The 26417-nt window shown below is 44.5% G+C and overlaps 1 protein-coding gene across 5 annotated transcripts in view; it reads left to right on the top strand.

The window, feature by feature from the left end:
- Positions 1 to 26417, top strand: part of Mtmr14 (myotubularin related protein 14) — a 46863-nt gene that overhangs the window by 2477 nt on the left and 17969 nt on the right. For 4 of the 5 annotated variants that reach the window (XM_058572967.1, XM_046425662.2, XM_046425661.2 and 1 more), the window contains exons 3-9: positions 6537 to 6645; positions 13354 to 13429; positions 13766 to 13826; positions 15658 to 15780; positions 17392 to 17465; positions 21588 to 21658; positions 22238 to 22312. In XM_058572967.1, the coding sequence (XP_058428950.1) occupies positions 6537 to 6645; positions 13354 to 13429; positions 13766 to 13826; positions 15658 to 15780; positions 17392 to 17465; positions 21588 to 21658; positions 22238 to 22312 (589 nt within the window). Of the gene's footprint in view, positions 1 to 6536; positions 6646 to 13353; positions 13430 to 13765; positions 13827 to 15657; positions 15781 to 17391; positions 17466 to 21587; positions 21659 to 22237; positions 22313 to 26417 lie in introns of those variants that run through there. The other variant, XM_058572968.1, reaches the window with a different exon arrangement.

The raw sequence follows: 26417 nt of genomic DNA, 5'->3' as shown, positions 1-26417 counted from the left end.
ACATGTTTGTTGTAAGAATTAGAAATAAGAGTTACATTGGTAGGCACCAAGACCTGAGTGTTTTTTGTGGGATAACAATCCACAGGAGAGTAGACATGAAGATCCTGATGTAGGAGATGCCCTATAGGCAGTCAGTAAATGGTCACAGTTGTTTGACACTAATGACATGACTGAAGTTCAAGGTTTGCTCTAGAGTTTCTTCTCCTAATTTCCCTGCTTGCTACTGATCTTAAGAATCCTTGAAGCCGCTGTCTTATATTTCTGTATGGACAAAATATCAAGATGAATGCTATAGCTGAGTATACAGTGCAACCACTCCTGTCTATATTAAAGTATGGCCATCTGTGGGCCCAAGAACCCAGTAGAAGTGTAGAATCTCAGGTCTCAGGTCTGTTGAACCAGAATCACAACATAACAAGCTGTCCAAGTTATTCAAATACACATTAAGGCTTGAAAGTGCTACTGTAGGCAAACCAAGGAGAATGGTGAGTCTGCCTTGTGTGTGTCTGGGAAGACCTTATGGTAGGGGAGCCTTTGCAGCTGCCATTAGAAGGATGACTAGAATTTCTCTGAAGTTCCTTAGGGACTAGCTTATATAGGGTCTTGATCATCAGGCCAAAAGCAGGACTTGTGGATCATGTGTGTTAGTGGTTTTGTAGCAGTATCCCCTGAGCACGCATTAAGAGTACAAATTCTAGGGCTGGGGATGTGGCTCAAGCGGTAGCACGCTCGCCTAGCATGTGTGCGGCCCGGGTTCGATCCTCAGCGCCACATACAAACAAAGATGTTGTGTCCGCCGAAAACTAAAAAAAAATATTAAAAAAAAATTCTCTCTCTCAAAAAAAAAAAAAAAAAGAGTACAAATTCTAGCTATACTTGGAGGCACACACCTTAATCCCAGCTACTTGGGAGTCTAAGGCAGGAGAATCAAAAGTTTGAAGCCAGCCTGGAAAACTTAGTGAGACTCTACCTCCAGATTAAAAGAGCTGGGGTTGTGGCTCAGTGGTAGAGTGCCCCTGGGTTCAATCCCTAGTACTACCAAAAAAAAAAAAAAAAAAAAGTACAGATTCTAGAGCCACCCTGGTCCTTCTGAATCAGAGTTTCCAGAATCTGCCTTCTCAGAACTCCCTAGATACTTACATGCTGTAGTACGCTACTGTGGGCCACAGGGAACCAGAAAATGCTTACAAGCAGAGGAACAGCCTGCTCAGAGGAATTTAAGGAGTAAGCCTTAGTTTCCTCAATCTTACAGTGGGGATTTCTCTTAAGAGTGCCTGACTCATGAGGTCTGCTGGGGTTCCTAAGTAAATGAATATATTAAGGCCTCTTTATGAAGGTTATAGAAATTATGGTCACCATCCTCTGTGGGGATCTCCAGTCCTAAAGAACTGGGCTTTGTTAAGGCCCCTTATTTATGGTTCTTATCTCTTCCTAACTCCTTCCAGAGTTAGGTAAACTTACCTCCTATGATGCTTTAGCCTACAGTTTCTCAATGAGGACTTTTCTTTTACCTTGTCCTTCCCCTTTTTTCCACTCCCCTCAGGGCTGGCTGGCAGTTTACCTCTATCCTGATGGCATTCTGATATTAAGCCCGGCTCTGTACCCCTGGGATCTTGTTACAATGCAGAATCTGATTTCACTACTTTTGATATGGGCATATTTTCTAACATGCTCCCGGTGATGCCAAATAACAGTAGGTGGAAGAACTTGGTCTTGGTGCCCTCAAAGAAGCTTTTCCTGAAAGGCAAACAAGTTCATTGCTGATTCAGTCTAGCTCTTAAAGGGAAGGAAACTAATATTTGTTGACAGGCTACTGGTTGGTAGGTGTTAGGGTCTCATACATTATGCTACATCCCCCAAGAAGACAGTATTGTCCCATTCTGCAGAGAAAGTTGAAGCACAAAGAGGCAACTTGCCTCTGCTCAAGATTACCAAGGTGGTACATGGAATGGGGTTAAAAGCTGGGTTTCCTGACTTCTGCTCTGCCTTTTCTGCTTGTCTGCCTTTTTTTTCTTTCACCCTCACCTTGTCTAGCAGGGCCTTATTCTCCAGGTCGGGACTACTGTACATCATCTTCACTCTAGAGGAGTTACTGGAGTTTGATTTTACTTTTTACTCTTTGCAAGGCCTCACACTAGTTATTGAGGTTATTTGGGCGGGGGGAGTGATGCCTATTTGTCTCCTGGAGGGGAAGGACTAGAATTGTTTGCTTCTTTACATTTGGTTTTGGTATTACTGTGATACTAGCTTAGACTGAGTTAAAAATGGTAGAACTGGATTCAGGAAGTGGTTTGGTCTTGATAGTGAACCTCCGTAACTCTGTTCATTGTCTAGGAATAGAAGCCTGGTCCAGGGTCTCTGGACATGTGATTGTCAGCAAGTGTTCATGGAGCTACTACAGTGTAGTAGGCCCCAGGAATCCAGCCAGAGGCCAGATAGATGAAGTCCTTACCCTTGGATCTGGGGATAACAGAAAAATAAGCAGTAACCATATAATAAGAACCGGAGTAAGGGGAAGTACAGATGAGGGTTTAGGGGACAGTGGCTAAAACCCTTGGCTCAGTGGCCGCCTGCTGTGGTTTGGAAGTCAGTTGCCCTGTTTACCTGTTCTGTGGCCTTGGGCTAGTGATTTCACAGTAACATGTTTTATCTGTAAATGGGGCTAATGACATTAAATAGTAGTAGCAGTAACATTTACCTCAGGAAGTTTGGGGCATGTGTAGAAGGGACAGTCAACATAGTTTGGGAAGTGTGGGGGGTGTTGTGTGAAGGTTTGCCATTGGAAGTTAAGTGACAACAACTTTTTCTTCTTTACTTGAAAATAGTTTTATTTGTGTGTAAATGATACTGAAGAAATATAAAATTCAGCTGGGTGTGGTGGTGCATATAAAATCCAACTTGGGAGGCTGAGGCAGGAGAATCCCAAGTTCAAGGCCAGCCTCACCAACTTGGTGAGACCCTGTCTCAAAATAGAAGGAGCTGGGGAGGGGGTGTCTCAATGGTTAAACACTCCTGGGTTCAATCCTCAGTACCAAAAATAAGTAAGTAAATAAATAATAAATAATTCAATAAAAAATAAAAATCTAAAGAAACCTCACTCCTTGTTAACATCTTGCCAGAAATTTCAGTGCATATTTTGCAGACATAAATGTGTAAGTCTACATTTATTCATTCACATATGAGTATCATGTGCCAGATACAGCTTACTGCTTAGCACTGCCATAAAAAGACAAGAGTTAATAAAAATAAAAACAGGAACTATTGCGAGAACAGAAATTGCTTTGGTTCTTTGAGTGGGGAAACCAGGCAAATAAACCATTAGCTAACCTAAGAAGAAAAAATGTGTCTTTACATTTAAAGATAGTTCAAAGCCCTTGAGAGGGAAACAGGTGTATTTTCCACTTGGAATTAAGGAGGGTTTGCTGAGTGAGAAGTAAGGAGAATAAAACGCAGTTTTAAGGCATTTAGGATTCAGAGGGAGTTACTGGTATGAGCGAGCGAGAGGCAGCTGCAACAGGTAGAGCTGACCAGGTGGAGAAAAGATTCTGGAGCACCCTGTGGATGGGAAGAGGGGTGCTAAGTACAGGACTGCACTTGCTCTATTGGATATTCTTAGAGTCAGAGTTTAATGAAACAGTTGTCTTGTTAGACTGAGGTGTCTTTTTATTTCATAGGTACACTGAGTGAGGGAGGACAATAACATTCAGGTGCTTGGGGCTGGCTGGCAGCTCTGTGCTACCCTATAGGCACTTAGCAAAGGTACCCCAGGATCCGTAGGTTGTTCATTCTTCCCCCTTCCTTCAACAACAACAAAAAATTTTAGTTAATAAAAATTGTATCTTGGGGCTGGGGATGTGGCTCAAGTGGTAGCGCATTCGCCTGGCATGCATGAGGCACTGGGTTCGACCCTGGGCACCACATAAAAATAAAATAAAGATATTATGTCCACCTAAAAACTAAAAAAATAAAATAAAATATATTTTAAAAAGGGGCTGGGGATGTGACTCAAGTGGTAGCACACTCACCTAGCATGCGTGAAGCATTGGATTTCATTCTTAGCACCACATAAAAATAAAATAAAGATATTGTGTCCACCTAAAACTAAAAAATAAATATTTAAAAAATATATATATATTTTTAAAAAATTGTATCTTAAGGACTAGGGTTGTAGCTCAGTGGTTGTGCGCTTGCTTCGCATGGTGAGGCACTGCATTTGATCCTCAGCACCACACAAATAAATAAATAAAACAAAGATATTGTCCATCTACAACTAAAAAAAAAAAAAAAGTTGTATCTTAAATTGGACCTCACAGAAAAATACACATTGGAAACCCTCTTATCTCCTTTCCAAAATCACTGAAACTGTTTTAAAAATCATATATATATGTATACACACACACACACACACACAAGTGATTGAACCCAGGTATGCTTAAACACTCAGACACATCCCCAGCTCATTTTATTTTTCATTTTGAGGGAAGGTCTCACTAAGTTGTTTAGGGCCTTCCTAAGTTGCTGACACTGCTCTTGAACTTGTGATCCTCCTTCCTCAGCCTGCTAAATCACTGGGATTGCAGGCATGTGCCACCATACTGACAAAATCTCTTAAACTATTGATCCTCTTTTTAACTTCAATTTCAGACCCTACCACTTGTTAGTTTTTATATTGCTAAGTCACAGTTTGGAATAAAAATAAATACAATTTTACAAAGAATTCAACATTTTTTTTCCAGGCCAAGTCAAGTTTCTTTATTTGAGTCTTTAGGACAAAATATTTGTAAAAGACATATCTAATAAAGGGCTCTTAAAATATATAAAGAACTCTTAAAACTCAAAAATAAGAAAACAAACAACCTGTCAGGTATATACCATGTCCGTAATCCCAACTACTCCAGAGGTTGAGGCAGGAACATCACAAGTTCAAGGCCAACCCTGGGCAATCAGCAATGGTTTTTTTTTTTTTAATTTTTAATATTTATTTTTTAGTTTTCAGTGTACATGACATCTTTATTTGTATGTGGTGCTGAGGATTGAACCCAGCGCCCTGCGCATACCAGGCGAGCGCGCTACCACTTGAGCCACATCCCCAGCCCAATCAGGAATATTTTTAAAACTATTTTTATTAACTTCAACAGCATCCAGATTCATGTAATTAAGGAACCACAGATATGGGAGTTGCTGACTAAATTCTCCTCAAACAGTTATCTGGGAACATGTGTCCATGAGGAGCCATACAATGACAAGGATCCCTAGAAGGATTGAAATGTGAAAGGAATTAAACCCTTATAGGGCTTGGTCTGAAAAGCATTATTTTTTTTTCCTGCACTATTGGGGATTGAACCCAAGGGCATTCTACATCTGAGCCATATTCCTAGCCCTTTTTCTTTTATTTAGAGATGGTGTCTGGGGCTGGAATTGTGGCTCAGCAGTTGAGCGCTCGCCTAGCATGTGAGGCCCTGAATTTGATCCTCAGCACCACATAAAAATAAATAAATAAGGGTACTGTGCCAACTACAACAAATAAATAAGTAAATAAATACATAAATACATAAATAAATATTTAGAGACAGTGTCTGGCTAAGATGCCCAGGCTGGCCTCTAATTTGAGATACTCCAGCCTCAGCCCCTCAAGTTGCTAGGATTAGAGTATGTGCCACCACACATGACTAAGCTCAGCTCTTTTAAGGAGGGAATATGAGCCCCTTTCTTCCCTTCTATGTGTGTACTTGGATAGCTGGCAAAGCTTCCTGCTCTAACTTTTCTGCCTCTTGTCTCTGTCACTGCCAGAAATTCTGACTAACTGGTCTAGGTCCTCTGCTACCTGATGGTACTGAGGATAGACCCTTATTTTAGGGAAATGTGATTTTGTGTGAGTGTGACTTGCTGGAGCTCATTTTTAAACCTGAATCTTTCACATTCTAGGAGCTCCCTTACAGAACCTGGTGTATTACATCTCTTGTGCCATAGGTAGCTTTTCTTTTGCTTTCTTTGCCCAGCATTTTATACACTTTTGACTCTTTGGACACTTAAAGATGGTTGCAGTGAAACTGGCTGGCACATGAACTGTAATCTCATCTTGCTCCCTAAAAGATCACAATTATGGCCTTGTGGTTTCCAGAGTCTATAGGTACCAAGTCTTACCCTGGAAGTGAAGTAGTATGGCCTTGTGGTTTCCAGAGTCTATAGGTACTAGGTCTTACCCTGGAAGTGAGATAGTAGACACTTTAGACATAGTCATCTGTCAATTTCCTGTGTATATTTCTGTTTTTTACATATTATGTCTTCATTCTTTTTTTTTTTTTTTAATCATCAAGGTTCTGAAATCAGGATAACTTTAGTACCTACAATTAGCACTTTTTTTCTCACCCTAGCACTTTTCTTCTCAACTTAATATATCAGTGATCTAAAATTTAAGAATTAATAGCATTTATTAGCTTTCCAGTGAGTATTCTTATACATGTATATAGACCTTTTGCCCGTGGCAACGTGCCCATGTGGAAGCCAGTCTGACCTGCCTCTTGCCTTTGTGTTAGGTTTCAGAGCACCGTGCAAGTGAGCAAGCTGCAAGACCTCATCAATCGCAGCAAGATGGCCAGGTGCAGAGGACGGTTCGTCTGCCCAGTAATCTTGTTCAAAGGCAAGGTAAGGCCTATCCCACATCCCCATGCTCTGAAACCCTCTTCTGGAGTAACTGGTTTCATACAAATGTAGTGTCTTTTTGTTCTCTGCCAGCCAAGGGTGGGATGGTTATTGTATCTGGTGCTGTCAGAAGCAGGCCAGAGAAACAGATCACTTCTGATTCAAGGATGATTTCAGCTAGGGAAGGAATCTTTACAGCCCCACCTTATGTTCTGCCCTTTTAGCTGTTTGGACAGTTAAAGAAAGTTTTATAGCCATGTAGACCATGAACCTTCATCTCACCCTTCTCCTTGAAAGATTAGATTGAGACTCTGGTACTTATTGCTTGTGCAGGGCCTCAGTTTACTTTACTAGGAAAGGAGGATAATAATCATACCAGCATTAAAGGTTATAGAGTAGATTAAATCAAATGAGATCAGACATCATGGTTTTTTCATTCCTTCAGTCATGCAGTTAACAAATTGTACATAGCACCAGCCAGTTTCAGGCCTTGAGATGTGTCAGCTTGTAAAGTAGACAAAATCCTTACTCTCATGGAGCTTATGTTCTAATGGCTACAATTAAATTGGCTTCCTAATGTGGTCTCATTTTTGCTACTGGGGATTAAATCCAGGGGTGATTAACCACTGAGCCACATCCCCAGCACTTATTATTATTATTATTATTATTATTATTATTATTATTGATATTATTGTTTTTAAATTTTGAAAAAGGGTCTTACTAAGTTGCTGAGGCTAGCCTTGTACTTACAGCCTTCCTCCTCATCCTCCTGAGATGCTGGGATTGCAGGTGTGTGCGGGGAACATCCAAATGAAACAAAAGGCTCAGAGTGGTTAAGTAACTTCCCCAAGTTTATTTTACATAGCACAAGAGCTGGTATTTGAACCTATCTTCAATACCATAGTGCAGATGAAGGTCATTTGGTGTGGTGTAAGGGGAACTCAACAAAGAGAGTTTTGTGATGTGGACTGACAGATTGACCAGTGGCCTCTAGAGAGTCGTGTGGCTTGAGAGTGTTGGAGGACAAGTAGGATGCTTACTGACTAAAAGGGGTAAGAGGTTGTCCCAAGCAGGTAATACAGCACTGGAGAAAGCATGGAGGTGCAAAGGAGCCTTCATGACTAGAAAAGAGAGTATTCTCTTCTCCAAGCAGAGAGTGGAAGGGATTGAATGAGTGAGGCCAAATGCTGCCAGTGCAGAGAGCCTGGAAGAGGGAGGGAAACAGGAGTGTAGCCTATGCAGCAAATCTCTGAGTGCCACACTCTCTCCAGTAGTGCACAGCCTGCAGCTGTAGTTACCCAGCCTGATTGACCTAAGCAGTGGGGAGGAGAGTGTGTGTTGGCCTAGTCCTGGTGTACCTTTTTTTGTGTAGCAAAAGGGCAGGTGAGAAAGGGAGGTAGAAAAGAAGTTTCTGTTGAAGACTTTTTAGGGCAAAAGTATATGTGGACACTAGGTCTCAGAAATTGATCTTCATATAGCTGTTTGATACCACTTTAGAAAGTTTTTGTGTTTAGAAGTTACGGGGTCTCCAGTTTACAGATCATTGCTCTGTGGATCACAGTGCATGTCACTAGAAATAGGAAATACTTGAACCAGTGTTTGCTCCACAGAACAGCAGTGTAAGGATACACTTGTGAAAAGCATTTCATCAAATAAGGAGAAATACTATATGGTAGAGCTGGCTTAATCTCTGACGTCCAGATTTATAAAATTCGTTGGCGGACTGGGGATGTGACATGGCAGTAGTGTACTTGCCTAGCATGCACAAGGCTCTGGGTTTGATTCCCAGTATCACTAAATGGATGAATGAATAAATTTTTAAAAATGCATTGGTATACATATAGTGACAGAGTTTAGACTCTAAGAAGTCCCTCAGTGAAGATACCCTTGTGGCTCTGGCTCTATCTATTCTGGAATTCCTCTTTGTTCTGTGGATCATGTGACAGGAACTTTGCTGAATGCATTTGGGAAATGCCATGCTAAATAGTTCCAGATTCTTGAGATTTACCCTGGAAGGGGAGTTGTCTGGCAGATGGATAGCCCCTAGATTTCAGGTGGGCTGTGAGGAAAGAGCCCTAGGCTAATAGATCACAGAGATGGCAATGAATTTCTACCAGGGAGTTTGCTGTGCAAGATAAGCCTGAGGAGCTTTTGGCATCCTAGATGTTCACAAGGGCTTTGTGGTTAGTTTTGCTTTCTTCTCCCTTTGCACTTTCACATCCCAGCAGTGTGATGCTATTTTTCTCTTCACTTTCCTTCTTCTTAGCTCCCACCAAGTCAGTGCCTAACACCTGTGTACATGTATTTTTGTTTTGATTATGTGGTGCAACATCTGTTTTGCCATGTTATAATTCCATTGGGCAGAGGCCTTGTCTCCCTGCTATCCACTGGCACCTGTCTCCCTGCTATCCACTGGCAGACTGTCTGGCATGTAAGTGCATGCTTGGCAGGAAGATGTGGCTCTGAATCAAATAGTAGTGGTCCTTCAATTAGGCTCTAGAGAGAGAGATGAACAAAATGGTCCTTGGGGCTGACAAAGTAGGAAAGGCATTTGGAGGGAAATTAGAAAGGACAGGAGCATAGGGCTGCTGTTATGAGCTGGGGACCTGCTTCTCAGATGAGTGGCTCACAGCAGGCACTTGTAACTCGTTCCAAGGGTGGCAGTATAATAATCAACATTACTTTTGGAGCACCTTCTTTTCCCAGTGTAGGGAAGGGAGAGAGGTATAAAATACTTGCTCCCTGCTTCCTTCAGAACTGGGTTCAGTGTGCTACTGTGACTAAGGAAGTAAATGTTTGATTTTATTTCATTTCGTTCAAATTAAATTAGTGTGAAAGCAATGTAAAAAGAGTTTTTTGTTTATTTGGTTGGTTAAAATGAACTTTATGGCTGGGCACAGTGGCACAGGCCTATAATCCCAGTGATTTAGGAGGCTGAGGCAGGAGAATCACAAGTTCAAAGCCAGCCTCAGCAACTTAGCTAGCTCCTAAGCAATTTAGCGAGACACTGTATCAAAATAAAAAAAGATGGTAATATGGCTCAATGCTTAATTGTCCCTGTGTAGAATCCCTGGTACCAAAAAAAGAAAAAGAAAAGAAACTTTTTTGGGGCTGGGGATGTAGCTCAGTGGTAGGGAACCCCTATGTTCAATCCCCTTAAAAAAAACTAGGACAATTCTATCTTTCTTTTTTTCTTGTACTGGGGATTGAACTCAGGAGCACTGGGCTACTGAGCTGCATCCCCAGCCCTATTTTGTATTTTATTTAGAGACAGGGTCTCACTGAGTTGCTTAGCATCTTGCTTTTGCTGAGGCTGGCTTTAAACTTGTGATCCTTCTGCTTCAGCCTCCTGAGCCACTGGGATTACAGGTGTGTGTCACTGTACCTGGCTTCATCTTTTCTCTTGTTTTCTCCCTTAAGAGGTAGGACACAGGTCAGTCACTTTTATTTTTTTGCTGGGTTTTTTTTTTTTTTTTTTTTTTTGGTGGTGCTGGGGACCGAACTCAAGACCTCATGCATGTTAAGCACATGCTTTACTACTGAGCTACAGCGCCAGCCCAGTCACTTTTATTTTGTTTGCCAAAGTTATTTATTAGATTAACAGATTCTTGAGTGCTATTCTACATGTAGAATTGGAAGCCATTTCTAATTAGGTAACTGAAGAGCATTCGTAGTGTGTCTTGTTAAGGTGCAGAAATGATGGATCATGACTTAGAGTCATTAGGCTTTGGAGCAGGCATTTCGAGTTAGACTCTACCATGGTAGAGTAGACCTTCTGCCACTTGAGGCCTTTCTGAAGAGTTTGGTACTCACTCAGGAACTTAGCCAACTCACTTTTTCTTCTCTATCTGACTGTGAGTGTGTCCTGATAGGCCAGGTCTGGCTGAATGGCTATCCAAAAAGACAAGGACAACAGAAGGGGTTTGGGAGAAGAATGGGAAGCAAGAAGAAGGTCTGAATGCTCAACAACCAAAGAGATGATTTGTAACTACTCTGAAAAGATTTAACAGATAAATTCAAAGGAAAGTGAGGCAGATCCCAGCAGTTGAGATGAGGGTGGAGGGTGAGTATGACCTGTGCCAGATGGATGGCTGCACCCCTCCTGTCACCCTACTCATAGGGATCAGAAATCTCCTCCATGGGAGTCTTGGGGGTTCTCTGCCTGGGGATTGGCCCTCTCTGCTGAAGTTCTCCACCTTGCTTCTCCAAATTACTTGGCTGATTTTTTTTAAAAAAATTTTTTTGTAGTTATAGATGGACAGAATGCCTTATTTTATTTATTTATTTTTATGTGGTGCTGAGGATCGAACCCAGTGCCTCCTGCATGCTAGGCAAGCACTCTGCCACTGAGCTACAGCCCCAGACCCTACTTGGCTCATCTTAACCAAGAGCTGGGCTGGGTTCCTTGATGGACAAAGCTCTGGAAATGTAGGTAAACTGTGGTATGTATGTTTTTTTTGTTTTGTTTTGGAGATAATTGATAATTTTTATCAGTTTTCTGTTTTTGTTTTTGTTTTATTAAGGATTAAGCCTAAGGCTGTTTTACCACTGCCACATCCCCAGTCCTTTTTATTTTGAGGCAGGGTTTTGCTAAGTTGCCCTGGCTGGCCTTGAGCTTGCAGTCCTCTTTCCTCAGCCTCTTGAATCACTAGGATTATGTGTCTCTCTACCCAGCAGTTTTCATCAGATTTTTAAAGAGGTTTTAGATCCAGAAAAAGTTCGGTGAGGGTGAGGCCCCTCACTTCCGTCCAGCCCTAGATCTTCTCCATAGGCTTCCAGGCCAACCTCCGTATGAGGAAGGGTTGACAGGTAAGTGCATGCTCAGTGAGAAGATGCTGCTCTGGATAAAGCAGTAGTGGTCCCAGGCTATGATGAGGGGAGCCAGATGAACCAAGATAATCTTTGGAGCTGAAGTAGTGGGAAAGGAAGAGATATAAATAGGTCAAAGCATCCAGCCTCCCAGGTGGGATGCAGGCTGCTTTCTATTGCCTGCTCCCACCCCCAGGGAGATCAGAAGATGATAGTGGTTCCCATGCACATCTTTTTTCTGTAGCAGCAAACTCTTTCCTCCCCTTATCTTATAGGAAGAGAAGAAGAAGCCTTTAGATAGTATTTTGGCCATTTGTAGATATCTGTGTTTTTTGGTGGTGGTGGTGGGGTACTGGGCATTGAACTCAGGGGCATTCAACCACTGAGCCACATCCCCAGCACCATTTTGTATCCCTGAGTTCCTTAGTGCCTTGCCTTTGCTGGGGCTGGCTTTGAAGTCGTGATCCTCCTGCCTCAGCCTTCCAAGCCACTGGGATTACAGGCGTGTGCCACCACACCCATCTGTCTCCTTCATTTTTGTTGTGGTTGTTCATTAGTTTTTTTCCCAGTGCTATGAGTCAAAACCCAGGCCCTTACTTACATGCTAGGCAAGCATTCTACCATTGAACCACATTCCCTAGCCCACTTTGCATCTCCAGATTGTTGACTTCTGCTCTTTTCTCACAGCTTCTCCACTCTCTACCATCCTGGGGCTGTGTTCTCCCAGCCTTTTGCCAACCTGCAGATTCCTCATCTCTTGGAACCTCCTCCCATTCTCCCCAACTCTACTGGATCTTATCAGATACAATTTATTTGAAGGAGTGGACTTACATTTAAATACTGAAGTACACATGGTTCCCTAGTTTCTGAAATTCTCTAACTCTTAAAATGATTCCTTCAGTGATAAGGAAAAAAGCAAAATAATATCTCAGCACAATAATAGGACCATAATTCCCCCCCCCCCCTTTTTTTTCTTCCTTTTTTGTGCTACTGGAGATTGAACCCAGGGGTCCTCTACCACTAAGCTACATCCCTTTATTTTGTATTTTGAGACAGGACCTCATAGGCCTTTAATTTGCAATCCTGCCTGAGCCTCAGTCACTGTGATTACAGGCACATGCCACTGGATCCAGCAATAATTTCTTCTTTTAAAAGTTGCAAAAAAGTATAGCTGAGTGGCAGAGTGCTCATAGAGTGTGCATGAATCCCTTGGTTCCCTCCAGAGCTCCATAAAACAAGCCAAAAAGCCACCAAATATTTGTTCCTTAAATATCCTCCCTGCATTGTGTTCCTTCATTCTAAAAAGTTCCAAGTAATAAGCACACAGACTTTGGAGGTAGTTGGTTTTGGATCAAGGAGCAACTTACCCTTTATTTTATGACCTTGTTCATTCCTTAGCCTCCTGTGCCTATTTCTCTTTTCCTCATCAGTGAAGTAATAGCAGTGCCACCTACCAGCCATACCTTCCTCATGGGCTGGTTGTAAAAGTTCAGTGAGAAAATGCATGAATCTTTCAGTACTTTGTGTACTATACGCAGTAAATCTGGAGAGGTAAAGTGGGCCTCTGGAAAATTATAGAATACTATGGGCTAGGGAATGTGGTTCAGTGGTAGAGTGCTTGCTTAGCATATGCTTAGGTACACACAGACCAGCCACCAAATGTCCATTACTTTTGGTAACACTTTGGTGCCTCAGATTTGAGGGGAAGCCTCTAAATAAGACTGTGTATTAAGTTCCAGGCATCCTTGAGACTGGCTGTGGTAGCCTTGATGCTGATAAAAACTTTGGGGAATACACCTTGACCCATTTGCTCACCTAGAAGAATCCAGAGCTCAGGCCTTCCTTCAGTTGATTATACTTCAGAAAACCAGCTGACTCTGAACATGTTGTTTTGTCTCCCAGCACATTTGCAGGTCAGCCACGCTGGCTGGATGGGGGGAGCTCTATGGACGCTCTGGCTACAACTATTTTTTCTCAGGTGAGTTATAAGCAGCCTTCTCTGGGACTAAGAATGAGAATCTAGTCCTAGAGTCTGGCCGCCATGGTCACAGTGGTGTAAGGAGGTGTAAGTGAGCTGGGTGGAAACCAGGGCATTCCTTTCTTCAGGGACCAGGAGACGGCAGGAATGCTCTTCAGAGGTAAAGCACACTGTGAGACTCATGGGCACATGGTGCTGGGAGAGAGACGTGAGGACTGTCCATGGGGTAGAGACAGGTGGTTCATCCAGGCTTGGCACTGTGGGAAGGAGGCTAGTCAGGAAGCCTTTGCGTGGAAGCCACCTGCCTCTGTGCTGACAGACTGCTTTCTCTGGCAGGGGGTGCAGATGATGCCTGGGCAGATGTGGAGGATGTCACAGAAGAGGATTGTGCTCTTCGGTCAGTGCTATACGGTGGTGTGTAGAGACTTGGTTGGGGATGGGGTGTCTCACCAGTGGCAGCCATGCTTATACTGACAGTGTGTCATCATCCTTGGTCTCTGTGAGTGGATTGCTCTTTCCTCTCTTCTACCAAGTCCATGCCTTGAAATAGTGCTGTTGAAGTCTGTTCAATAGTTTCATCCCAAAGCTGCCTAATGAATGCCTGATCAGTCTACAGCTGGAATAAAGAAACATCAGGATCTCAGACAGAAGGTCACACCCCTGGGGTTCCTGGAACTGCAGGTCTGAGATAGGCCCCAGACATCTGTATTTGTTGTTGTTTTTACTAGCATTGAACCTAGGGACGCTTTACCACTGTGCCGCATACCTAGCCTTTTTAATTTTTATTTCAAGACAGGGTCTCACTAAGTTGCATAGGGCCTCGCTAATTGCTGAGGCTGGCGTCCAACTTGTGATTCTCCTGCTTCAGCTTCCTGAGTTGCTGGGATTAAGGTGTGAGCCTCTATGCCCAGCTACCCTGTGTTTTAAAGCCCCATAGAGATTCCATTGTGCAGTTAGGGTGCCAGATCCCAACCTGTCAGGTGTCACATAGCACAGGGAAGGGGCAACACTTCCCACAGAATCCTTGTATCCCAACCTGGAAGATACATGCAGTGACTAGAAGTCCCACAACTGCATGATTGTTGCATTGAAAAGAGCTTGATACAAATCAGTGTTTTGAGGGAGTGTGTTGGTTCACACTCTTCCTGTCCCCTTCAAATTTTTATCTATCTATCTATTTATCTATCTATCTACCTATTTATTTATTTATTTGTGGTGCTACCCAGAGCCTTGTGCATGCGGGGTAAGCACTCTACCAACTGAGCTATGTCCGCAGCTCTCAATTTTTTTTTTTTTTTTAAATAGCAGTATAAGATATTTTAGAAAATCACCTTTGCATGGTTGGCACCACGTGGCAAGTCTGTAACTTGTGTGAAGCGTCTCTGGAATGCATGTGAACACTCTAGTAAGGTCAGCTGCCCAAATCATGGATTGGTGCGGGAAAAGTCATCTTGCTTTGCCCCAGTTTTGCCCAGTAGCTCTGAAAGCAGTGGCTTTGGCTTGTGCACAAGAATGTTTGGCTCTCCCCACTCAAGATCAGGTGACCTCTGCCTCAGCCAGGTCATTGGCAGCATGCACTGTTGGTAAAGAGACTGCTAGGGCCACAAAGCAGTGGACATTAAAAACTAAATGTGATGGCGGGACCTACTTTTTATACTTCTGTCTGTATCTGCATGGCTGATCAGAAGGTAGCCTGGGGATTAGAAAAATGTTATCTTTCTGCTTGCTTCATAGGCTTGCTAAGTACAGAGAATTTACTTGCTAGTATTTCACAATCACTTGATAAAATAGCTCTACAAAGTCTCTCTCTCTCCAAGAATTTCAATCTGTTATATTATGAGTGAGGCATGTGGCTAAAAATGGTCCTAAATGGGGGAAAGGGAGGGGATAGAGGAAGATCAACTCTAATGGAAGCTCAAGGACTATCAGCCACCAGCTCACTTTTCTTTAGATCTGAGGTTATCTTGAGTCTCCTGGTTTAATGTCAAGCAGTGCCAGAAAGCCCTTTCCTGTTCTGGCTGAAAATTGCTCCCCTTTGAAATGTGTCCCAGAGGTGGGGGTAATCTCTTAAAAAGTCACCTTCCCTGCACCCTCCTCTTGGCCTCTGGAGAAGAGTAACTCAAGTTCTTGCCAATGACACCCATACTTTCATGAAGGAGCTCCCCATCACCGAACAACTCTTGAGTGAACATGCTTTGTAACTTCTCCCTCTGGCTCTTTTATTTCAGAAGTGGGGACATGCATCTTTTTGATAAGGTCAGAGGCTATGACATCAGGTTACTTCGGTACTTGTCAGTCAAGTACATCTGTGATCTAATGGTGGAGAACAAGAAGGTGAAATTTGGCATGAAGTAAGTATGAGCACCTACCTCAAAGTGGGCAGAAGTGATGTGTTCACAGCTTACAGGGCTGGCTGTAGTATGTAGTAGGTGTTGCCTGCTGCCCTCATGTCTAGATCACTCTGCAACCTCTCACTCTGTCTTCAAACAGCTCTGTGAGGCAGGCACCCATGTCTCTCTTTTATATGGACAAGAAAGAAACTGAAGCACAGAGACTAGGTAACTTGCTCAAGGTTATTTAGTTTTGACTGTGGGAGCCATTGAATCTATAACCATGTGAGTCATGAATCTATAACCTGTACTTACTGCTGCCATTAGACACCATTTTATTTTTATTTTTCCCCTTTGGCTCTAAAGTATGTGCCATCCTCGATATATTAGAATCTCTTTTAAAATGGACCCAAAAATTTAGTGTGTACCAAATATTTTCTTCATTGACTACTTTTACATTAAAATACCCATGTGAGTCAGGTATGGTGGTACACACCTATAATCCCAGCAACTCAGGAGGCTGAAGCAGGAGGATTGCAAGTTCAAAGCCAGCCTCAGCAATTTAGTGACTCCCTCAGAATTTAGTGATACCCTGTCTTAAAATAAAAAGGGCTAGGGATGTGGCTCAGTGGTAAAGTGCTCCTGGGTTCAATGCCCAGCACTAAAAAAGTAAAATGTACATATAGACCAAATTTTTATATACAGAGGCAAAACATTTAAAATGGAACCTTGGAGCTGGGGCTATAGCTCAGTGGTTAAGCACTTGCCTTGTATGCATGAGGCACTGGGTTCGATCCTCAGCACCACATACAAAAATAAATAAATAAAATAAAGATTTTTTAAAAAATAGAACTTAGGTTAAGATAATGAAATTTATGGAGTTTTCTCAAAAAATTTGTTGGGCTGGGGGTGTGGCTCAAGCGGTAGCATGCTCGCCTGGCATGCGCGGGGCGCTGGGTTCGATCCTCAGCACCACATAAAAATAAAATTAAGATGTTGTGTCCATCGAAAACTAAAAAATATTAAAAAATTCTCTCTCTCTCTCTCTTTCTTTAAAAAAAATTTTGTTTAACTTTTTTTCCAAATATCTTTTAATTCTCCTAAAAGGTCTTAGAAAATAAGGGACACTGATGCTCAAGTCCGAGTTCAGCTTCCTATGGACACATTGCCCTACCCGCCTCCACCCTTTGTCAGATGATTCCCAGTGATTTTTCAGGTGCCATTGTTCACTCTGTTTAGAAATGGCCTTAGTGAAAGTTAGAGAAGACTGTAGAGCAGAGGGTTTCCCCAAGGGATCCCTTTGGGACGGCAACCTTATTTGACTCTCCTCTCCCTCTGCCCTACCACTCATGTTCATGGGGTATGTGTGGAAGGTGGTCCTGCAACCTCTGGTTGTGATTGAAGTTTGCTGCAGTGTTGGAAGGAGAGGGAGCTCTCACTGAGATGTTAGAGTCAGGGCAGGGAAGTAAGGCTTTTTCATTTTTCAGAGTAAGCACTGCTGAGGGGAATTATTCTTAACTCTGAAGACTTGTTTTTTAGCACAGGGTTCATTTTAGGTTGTTAAATATTCATTTAAGGAAAGGTGTGTGTCTGTATGTTGTGACCATAACACATTGTGTCCTTGTCTTTTAGTGTAACCTCCTCCGAGAAGGTGGACAAAGCCCAGCGCTATGCCGACTTCACTCTCCTCTCCATCCCGTATCCAGGTAGGGAGCCCTTTTCTAGTCAAGGGACAAGCTTCCCAGGCCTCGGGACCCTCAGAAGCCAGAAGCAAGCCTTCTATTCTTACATACATTGGTACCCTGGGAGCTTTCCAGAGGAACTTGTGTTAGCCACTGTGGACATTTGGCACCCAGTTACATGTACTCACACTTACAGTGTGATGGTGTCCTGGAAGGAACTTTCCCCATGAGGTCCAGGACACAAGTCCTGGCAGTGGTGCTCAGTAGCCACAACCTTGAGCAAATTACTTCACCTTTCTGAGCCTCAAGTGATAGTTGAAACTTGGGGTTTGTTGGGAAGATTAAATTATGCATATCCAAGTGCTCTGTGCACATAAAGTACTATTGAAGCACATGTAACATTACTAGTACATCAGCAAATGTTCACGTGACTCAGGCAAAGCTGTTCTGATGGTGCAGGCACACGTTAATTGCTGTGTGTCCCCAGTGACTGTACAGTGGCCTCCTCATCCTGCAAAGCATTCTGGTGTCAACAAAGCTGCATGTGCTTTGTTGAAGAGTGCATGCCCTGCTGTGGCCAGGGCTGCATTCTCTGTATTGGAGACAAAAGCCAAATTGGATCACTGCAGCTCTCTGGACAGTCATGCCTATTCAGCAAGGGGGGCCAAGGAGCCAGAACATCAGTGCACAACTGAGCCCACAGCAAAGTGTGCTTCTTCCTTGGAACCTCTGTCCTGTTTCTCAGCACTGGCTTTAGTCTTGGCTTATACCTCATCTCTTCAATCTTGGAGCCACAGCAAGGGCAGGCTGGCAACAGCCTCATTAAGAACTACAGGTTCACGTAGTGCCTTGTAGGAGAGAGCATCCTCATCCAGTGCAAGTTGGGGGTATTCAGAATCATCCCCTGGTGGCCTGGTACCCTTAAAGTGGCTCCACCTAGGTCTCTCATAACTTTTATGTGCCAGTTTAGTATTTGGTACCATGAAAGGCTGGGCATGATGGCTAGCCTGGCACTTGTGTCCTTGAATGAGGCCCTGAGTTTCAGTTTCATCCTTCATAGCATGAGGATAATGGCACTTATTTCAGAGTAAAGTGCCTGTCCTGTCTTAACAGGTGCTCAGCAAATAACAGTAAAATGGGAAGAAAGTCTCCAGAAACCTTCTCTTCCCTAAAAGTGACTTTGGCCCAATGTAGATTGAGATGGTGATGAAGTGGGCTTAGTGGTGTCAGAGCCACACTGGCAGAAGGTGAGTGTGTGCACCAGGCCCTCAGGTTTTCATACTTGACTCCCAGGAAAGCCTGGTGGATGCCAACCCCGATCTATCCTCTGTGAGCAAAAGGGTTGTGCTGCTTGAGGATCCAGGCATGCTTTTTAATTTTTATTTTAGTTCCACGTAGGACTTGGTTAGGAAAAATAGTTCTGCTAGAGGTATAAATACAGAAAAATAGTGCAGTACTATTTCTGCTGTAGTTTGGCAACTTGTTACAAAATGCCCCAAATGTTAACAACTTTTGACCCAGGTTTTTTTTTTTTTTATGTTGTTATTATTATTTTATTTAGAGGTGAAAAGTTTATTTTGGGCTGATAGTTTTAGAGGTTCAGTCTATGGTCAGGCAGCTCCTTTGCTCTGGGTCTGAAGTGAGGCAGAACACCATAGCAGAAGACATAGTGGAGGAAAACTGCTCAACTCATGGTGGCTGGAAATCAGCCACTTATTTATTTTCTTTTTTGACAGTACTAGGGATTGAACCCAGGGTTGCTCTACCACTGAGTTACATTTCCAATCCTTTTTATTTTTTACTTTGATGAGACAGGGTCTTGCTAAGTTGCCCAGCCTGGCCTCAAGCTTGCAGTTCTCCTGCCTCAGCCTCCTGAGTCACTGGGGATTACAGGTGTATGCCAGCACACCTAGCCCAGTTATTTTCTTAATCATTCATTATTAGGCCATAATCCCATTGATTTGGGGCTAAAGGTGTTCATCATGATAATAAAACCAGGAACATGTTTGTTTCATAATCCTTATGGGGCTGGGGTTGTAGCTCAGTGGTAGAGCACTTGCCCAGCTGTTATAAGGCCCTGGGCTTAAGAGCAAAAATCCCATTTCAAATCAAAACTAAAAAAAGAAGAGGAGCTTGGGATGTTGCTCACTGGTAGAGCACATGCCTAGCATGTGGGAGGCCCTGGGTTCTATCCCCAGCACTGCCAAAAAAAGAAAAAAGAAAGAAAAAAAAAACAAAATTAACATTACCCAAACCAAGTCATGAAATGGACTTTGATGCCATTTAAGGAGTCTCAGTTGGGCCTGTAATGACAAAGCCCAGACAGTAATTGCAATAGTATCAGTTCTGGCTTTGTGTAACTCATCTAGACTAAGACTTGCCCTTGGAAATGAGAAGTGTTGAGAGTGTACTTCCTTCTAGACACCAAAATAGATAGGGCCAAACCTTACTGCCCAAGTTTAATTCATTTCCTCCTGAGCAAGTTGCTTCTGTCACCCTGCTCTTCGTCCCTTCCCCCTGGCCTGCTGGTGCATTCAGAAGCTGCTCTGGTAATAAACATCAAGCACTGCCCTAAGTACCAAGTCTATTTTAATTCTGTTTTCTCAGAAACTGCTTCTGCATCATGGTCTCTTCTGAGCTCAGCCTAGGGCCTGCAGTGTTGATTTGAGCAGCCAGAGTTTGGGAAAAACAGAGCACTTCACTGGGCCCTGAGAGATAATTGGTAACTCTTCTCAGCCTGGGCTCATAAGCTTTATCTGGTATTTATAATTCTTCTTTGTCCGGGTGAGGCACCACAGAATAGGTTGAAGTGTTACTGCTGAAAATTATTTCTTGACTCTTCAGACAGCATGAGGCCTGAGGGATTAGAGTGAAGCAGTGTGTGTGGAATGAATGCGGTGCTGAATACACGGGTGGGTCCCCAGACCTTCCTCTCCATAGGGACCCTTCCATTTTCCCTGAGGCACAGAAACAGCGTAAGAGTTGCTGTAGAGGTCCTCATGGATTGCTTTGGTCTGTGGCCACTTCTATAGAATTGAGACAATTTCTCAGTTGCCTTCTGAGACCTCACCAGACTTGGCAGTGTTGCCAAAGCCATGTATCCCCTGAAGTCCATGTGGGCCCTAGTTGAGGAACTGAGAGTAATTGCAAGAGGCTGCTCCCCAGTGCCTTCTCCCTCCCTATGCCTTTGCATAGGCAGCAGCCAGCTGGTGGCCTAGCTGCCCCTTGTGCAAGGGCAAGCTGAAGCTGGGTAAACCTCATCTCTAGCTATGCATCTGACTATACTGCTGGGCTGGCTCTGTGGGCTCCACAGTGACAACATGGTGACAGTGGTGTGCTGCCGTGGAAATGCCATTTGTACCAGGCCAATGCTCACTGTTTTATATGTATTGTTGTTTTTCTTCCTTGATTGTTTTACAAATATGGAAACCAAGTCTTGGAAGATATTATTCCAGCTATTCATAGTTACAGGGCTGGGTGAAAAGCTGAGATTTAAAGTTGGGATTCTGCCAAAGCCCCATTCTCACCAAAGTTCCCCTCTATTCTGGAGCCTCGCCCTTGTGGAGTTTCTCAGGATTTTTCTAGCACTTTGTGCAGAAAGTACCTCTGCTTACTTAAATGGAGGTAGAAGTGTCTCTGCCTATTAGGTTTCAGGCACTGTCCACTGTCCACAACCTCTCCAGTATATCAGGACATACCTCACTAAAACCTGTGAGGTTCGTATGTTGTCCCCATTGTAGAGATGAAGCAGACTGCGTGGTTGCTGAACATGTGTCTCTGAGGCTCTCATTATGAGCCAGGCTTTTGTCTGCTGGGGTTGGCACTGCAGACACTTGTAGGACAGAGGGACCTTCAGTGAGGGAGAGCAACCATGCCCTTGAACACAGATGCAGAGAGTGTTCCAAAGAAGTATGAGGGCAGGTGGTGTGTTGTGGAAGGACACCGGGACCTGCTCCTGGCTCTTGCCTGCCCACTCCTGCTTTCACTGCCAGCAGCTTTGACCTCACCAGAGCTACCAGCATGAAGAGTTGTGTGAGCTGCTGACCCCTCAGTCTCTCAGCAGTCAGGGCCATGGTTTGGCCAGCAATGTCTCAGAAGACTCTGTGCTGGGACAGGAGGTGTTGTGACTCTGCCCTTCTTTTCCAGGCTGTGAATTTTTCAAGGAATATAAGGATCGGGATTACATGGCTGAAGGGCTCATATTTAACTGGAAACAGGTATGAACAACGTTGTTCAACTTGGGTCTTATGTTTCTTTGTAAAGGAAGACTGAGAACAGCTAGTTAGCTTTTCGGGGGAAATAACTACCTTTCTCCTTTCTCTTTTCTTCCCTAAATGAGTCTCATTATATCTCGTCTTCTCTTTGTATATGCATGTTACATTCTCATCTGTGCTTTCCTCTTAATGTCTTTCTTTCTTGGTCAGGATAAGATAGAAAAGTCCCTCTTTCCTCCACTCTCTGTGTAAGGGCAGAGAGCAGGGTTCTGTTTTTTCTCCAGTCAGGAGCAGCAGGCCCAGGAAACTTGATGGAGATTGAATATAGATTAATCTTGCTTATTTCAGCAGCCAACTTTTGTAAATGTCTGATAGAAGCATTCCGCTCAGCTGCAGAGATCTGGTCACTCTGATTTTTAAACTGTCAGTTCCAGAATAGCGTAAGCTTCTGGCCAGGAGAAGGCCAGCACTGTGGAGGAACATCCTTCCTGTGGTAGCCACAACTTTAGGGCCATGACCTTTCTGTTATCACAACCTCTTGGGGAGCCAGTTCATGTCTCACAGGTGTCATTCTGTCCCTAGGACTACGTCGATGCCCCCTTGAGCATCCCCGATTTCCTGACTCACCCTCTGAATATTGACTGGAGCCTGTATCAGGTGAGGGGCCTGATCCAACAGGCAGGATAAGGGGGTGGGGGGTAGTCAGGGGACCCCCCCGGGCATGCCCCACAAGACTCTTGTGGAGATAATGCTGGCACCTGACTGTCTCACCGCCTAGGAAGGGAGGAATTGCACTCAGTTAACTCTCTCTCTCCTGGTTTGCTCTTGGCCCAGAAAATCAAAGCTTTCTGAACGTGACTCATTGAAAGATTTGGATCTACCAGGAGTTCTGTTTCCAGGGGACCTCATGGAGTCTGTTTTTTTTTTTTTTTTTTCCCCCAGATTTGAGCTTTAGTGACTTTTTTCATTTTTCCTTTTAAAACGTTTGTTAGAGAAAGAGCAGAGCCACCTGACCTCATTTGATTATAGAAACTTTAAAATTACTTCCATTATGTTTTCCTCTGTTGCTGCCTGCCACAGAGGGGCCCTAGTCTTGCTGGATGGACCTGTCTCTCCACCCTGTTGAGCCCACACAGGCTAAACGCTTCCAGTGGTCTGGATTGCCATCACTTCAGACAGCACAAGTAGCCTTTCCTTCCCCACGTCCTGTCCCTGTGCCTGGCTGTCCCCTTTCAGCTTCCTCTTGTTTGGCTGACATACTGCCCTTCAGATTTGGCTCAGTGACAGCTTCAGGAGGACTCTCCTGATCTGCCTCCTTTCTCTCCCATCCCTGGCAGGTTGGATGCCTGCATCTACCTTCTCATTAACCCCCCTGGGAACATCTATCATGGAATTTTCCACCAAGCTTTAGTCACCAAATTGGAGATGTGCTTCTGTGAGCTCCAGGAGGATGGGGACCCATGGTTTATGCATCCCGGCACAGAAACAGGCAGAGAGCCTAGAGAAAGGATGAGCCAGTGACCCAGTAGAAACATCCTGCCTCCCTACATATTCCTCTATCCTCATGTCTGGCCAACTCCTAGCCCCCAGGTCTCCTTTCTCAGAGAGGTCTGCATGTTAGGCAGCCAGTTGCCCCACACCTTCTTGTTTTGTCATCCTGATGGCAGGGAGTCTGGAAAGGTAGGGGCTGTCTTTATCTTATCTCTGGATATCACAGGGTAGCTGCTTCACAGCTGTCTGAGAACAGGAGAGTGAAGCCAGGTCTCCCCCACATAGGTATTTCTGTAATAGAAGGGGCCTCAGGGAGGAGAGCAGACTAGTGTTCCTTCTTACAGTCTGGAAGCCTGGATAAGGAACAGATTTAGGGGGTGGAGGAGGGCTGTCCCCTAGTCTCAAGTCCCACACTGTGCCTAGAGGATTGAACAGCCAAAGGAACTAGAGGTTTCCTTTTTTGTTTACTGTATGTAGAGGTCCAGGTAGGCCCTCCTCCAAGCTGCCCTCGGTTCCTCTGGCACCATTTTCCCTCCTTATGCAGGTGCAAACTGGATCTATTGAGATACTTACCAAATAAGGTTTGGCTGCTGGGCTCTGAGCATGGGTCCTGCCAAAGGGTGTTGCCTCTTTGGGAAGGAGACTTGTGTGTGTGAGCAGGAGCTCTGCTTAGTAGACAAAGCTCTGCTCGGCCAGCTCAGCTCTGTGGTCTTGAGCAATTGACCTCACTTTCCCCTGAAAGTGGAGTTGGTGACACCTATGTGGCCAGGCCCAAATGTGATCACTGTTAAAGTGTCCTTTGCTCTGAAATGCCAGACAGGTTCTCATGGTAATGAGGCAGCCGGCACTAGCTAGCTGACTCGAGGGAGTGGACACTAATAAAATTCTAGGCATGGAAGCTGCAGGGCTGAAGTAGCGGAGGTGGCTTCCTCCTCTAAGGCACCTCTTCAGTGCTGCCCAGCCAGTTTGTGTCATTGGGCCTCCTGCCACTTGTCATCTTTAGCAAGGTGCAGGCCATTTCTGTACCTCAGCACTGGGGCCCCAGGACTCTAATTCTCCACCTCCATTATCCACTCCAAGAGTTGACACTATCCATTGACACATCCCATCAGTTCTCTAAATCGTTGCGCATAGTGGAACTCCTCGGTCCCCACCTCTGTCTCTTGTGCACTGGCTAGTCCAGGCCACTGTCACCTCTCATATCTGAGCATAGGCTGCATTGAGGAATAACTAGGAATAGTACTAATGAGAGAGCCAACCTGGCAGATAGCAAGCACTCAAATGATAGAGCAGGGCCATTGTTGTCACCCTGACTTAAAACCCACCACTTTCCATGTACCTCAGCATATAGCCCCAAGACCTTCATGTAGCCTTCCAGCTTCATGCAGTCTGGCCTGGCTTGCTCTTAGGACTCTCTAATCCTCTTCCTGCCTCATTGAAAGGCCTCCTTTGAGCTTATTAAAGGAAGGGTGCTGTCCCTGAGTTTTATACGCTGTTTTCTTTGTCAGAAACATGTTTTTCCTCTCTCTTCTCTTGCTTATGCTCTCCCATGTCACCAACTCCAAAAGACCCTCCCTATTGGTTCTTATGCATTAGGCTAGGTCTGCAAAAGGCAACCCCATAGGGAAAATAATTGGGCTTGGTCTTTGAGGGGTGAGTAGGAGTTTTTCCAGCCAGGAGAAAAGATACTCCAAGTACAGAAACAAGCAGAGGCATGGTGCTTACTTGGCTTTGCTCCCAGAGACTGGTGGATCGCCTGGGATGAGTCAGAGGTGAATCTAGGTTTTAGCACATTTCCAGACCCTCCTTGTATGCAGCAATCCCCAGACTTCAGTTTCTTACTCTGTTATTGTAGCACCTGTCCCTGTAGTGTAGATGTGACTGGAATATGGACTTCAGAGTCTAGAGGGGCTGGTTTCCTCCTTCATCTCAGCTCTGTGCCCTGGGCCTCTCCAGCCTGTGGCTTCTCCCACCAAACTGGGAACAGGCTGCCTCTGCCTCTCCCTGACCATGGTGTGGTTATTGGTGTCCACAGAGCTCCAGCCCTCCGGCCTTGCCCTGCCCTGGCTGCTGCAGTCCCCCCAGCACACCTGACACACGCTGGGCCTTGTGCTGCATGACTCCTACCTCTATCCTTCTACTCCTGCTCCTGGAGCCTCTTGAGAATCCAAGCAACAAGGGAATTTATTGGCAACAGTGTGTCTGACACATTGAGCCAGACAAGTGGAGACCCTTGTACTCCTGCCAGTAATGGCGTTGTTAATGCAGCGCTGCAGCAGCTATCTCCTGAACTGTTGAAAGTGGGTCAGAACTCTCCGGGGGCGTGGGAGGGTCAGGCCAATAAGCCTGGTTTAAATTCCTGGGAAAACCATTCCAATTACAGGTGTCGTGTTCCCCTCCCCCTGGGAAGTGCTCTCTTGCTGGCATGCGCCACCCTCTCTGCACAGCTCCAGAATGCTGATAGGCAGTCATGTCCTAAGAGAACAGAGGCTGTCCCCAGCCAGGGAAAACGGCTTTGCAGAACTGGGTCAGCCCCCTCCATGAAATCCCAGATTGGGAGTGGGCTGCTTCATATTTCCTGGTCTAGAGCTCTGGCTTGGACTTGAGTTGGGCTCTGCTCTCTTTATGGCTTTTGCTCATTTCTCATCTACCTCAAGGGCCTCCTGTTAGAAAAGGTCTTGCTGCTAAACAGACTGCGTTTATTCATCAGAAGACAATATGCAGGGCTGGGGGTGTGGCTCAGCATTAAGGTACTTGCCTGGTACGCAGGAGGCCCCGAGTTCAATCCCCAGCACTGCAAGAAAAAAAAAGAGAGAGAGACTATGCAGCAAACAGCAGTAAAAAGTGCATGTAACATGTTTGAGAAGGTTAATATTCTAATTGGTGCCTGTGATATGATGGCAAATGAAAAATTGCCTGGCCATTTGAGGTATTGGCCATAGGCTTAAAGCTCTTCATATTCCTTCATTGAAACCTACACTGGGCACCTGAGACTTAGGGAACACTAAAGTACAGGGGGCTGTGGGTCTGTCCTTCCCCTTCCTTGCCCTCAGAGCAGGTTATTTATGTTGTAGTTGAGTTGGATGCAGCAGAGTAAGGGAGTGCAAGGAGCTCTCGGAACTGGGGAAAGAGCATCTTGGATTATCTGGGATTTGAGACCTGTGGCTGCAGACCAAAAGCATTATGTGCTCATTGCTCCAAAATAACACTTAGCATTTTATTTATTTTTTTATTTTACAGTGCTGGAATTGAACCCAGCACCTTGTGCATT

The sequence above is a fragment of the Marmota monax genome, unplaced genomic scaffold, assembly GCF_021218885.2.
Source record: "Marmota monax isolate L192 unplaced genomic scaffold, Marmota_monax_Labrador192_F-V1.1 WCK01_AAM20220418_F8-fsc00028, whole genome shotgun sequence".
Taxonomy (NCBI): Eukaryota; Metazoa; Chordata; class Mammalia; order Rodentia; family Sciuridae; genus Marmota; species Marmota monax.
Note: the sequence above shows the minus strand (reverse complement) of the source record. Positions and strands in the feature narration are given on the sequence as shown.